The 687-nt window shown below is 71.8% G+C and overlaps 1 protein-coding gene across 1 annotated transcript; it reads left to right on the top strand.

Annotated features, from left to right (window-relative positions):
- Positions 1-121: 121 nt before the first annotated feature.
- LOC103251856 (long-chain fatty acid transport protein 1-like) lies at positions 122-683 on the top strand (the record flags this gene model as incomplete). The annotated part of the gene is made up of 2 exons (XM_021708782.1): positions 122-516; positions 631-683. Coding segments are annotated over 2 exons (448 nt in total), but the record flags the coding sequence as incomplete, so codon positions are not given.
- Positions 684-687: the final 4 nt, after the last annotated feature.

The raw sequence follows: 687 nt of genomic DNA, 5'->3' as shown, positions 1-687 counted from the left end.
CCCGAGAGCCCAGCCGCCAGAGGGCTCACAGAAACCCCCGGACGCCCCCCCTGCCTGGACCCTCCACGGAAGCAGCTCAGGCTCAGGAGGCTACGGTGACGCTGCCCTCCATCCTCCGCAGCGGCCTCTCCGTGCTGCTCCGCGTACGCCTGGAGCTGTGGCGACACCAGCGCGCCGGCCACACGGTCCCACGCATCTTCCAGGCGGTGGCACAGCGGCAGCCCGAGCGCCTGGCCCTAGTGGACGCGGGCAGTGGCGCGTGCTGGACCTTCGCGCAGCTGGATGCCTACTCCAACGCCGTGGCCCGCCTCTGCCTGCGGCTGGGCTTCGTGCCCGGCGACGTGGTGGCCGTGCTCCTGGAAGGCCGGCCAGAGTTTGTGGGGCTGTGGCTGGGCCTGGCCAAGGCGGGCGTGGAGGCCGCACTGCTCAACGTGAACCTGCGGCGGGAGCCCCTGGCCTTCTGCCTGGGCACCTCGGGCGCCAAGGCCCTGGTCTTTGGTGGTGAACTGGCAGCAGGTGAGGCCGGGCGGTGGGGAGAGTGGGGAAGGGGAGCCCCGGCAGGCGGAGATCATGGCGCCCGGGCCTCCAAGGGGCCTGTCTGGCGTGACCGTGCCGCGATGTCGCTCACAGCGGTGGCTGAGGTGAGCGGGCAGCTGGGCAAGAGCCTGCTCAAGTTCTGCACCGGAG

This window comes from Carlito syrichta, unplaced genomic scaffold (genome assembly GCF_000164805.1).
Source record: "Carlito syrichta isolate Samal-C Ts95f unplaced genomic scaffold, Tarsius_syrichta-2.0.1 Scaffold147296, whole genome shotgun sequence".
Classification (NCBI taxonomy): Eukaryota; Metazoa; Chordata; class Mammalia; order Primates; family Tarsiidae; genus Carlito; species Carlito syrichta.
The sequence above is the reverse complement of the archived record's forward strand: the minus strand, read 5'-3'. Positions and strand labels throughout refer to the sequence as shown.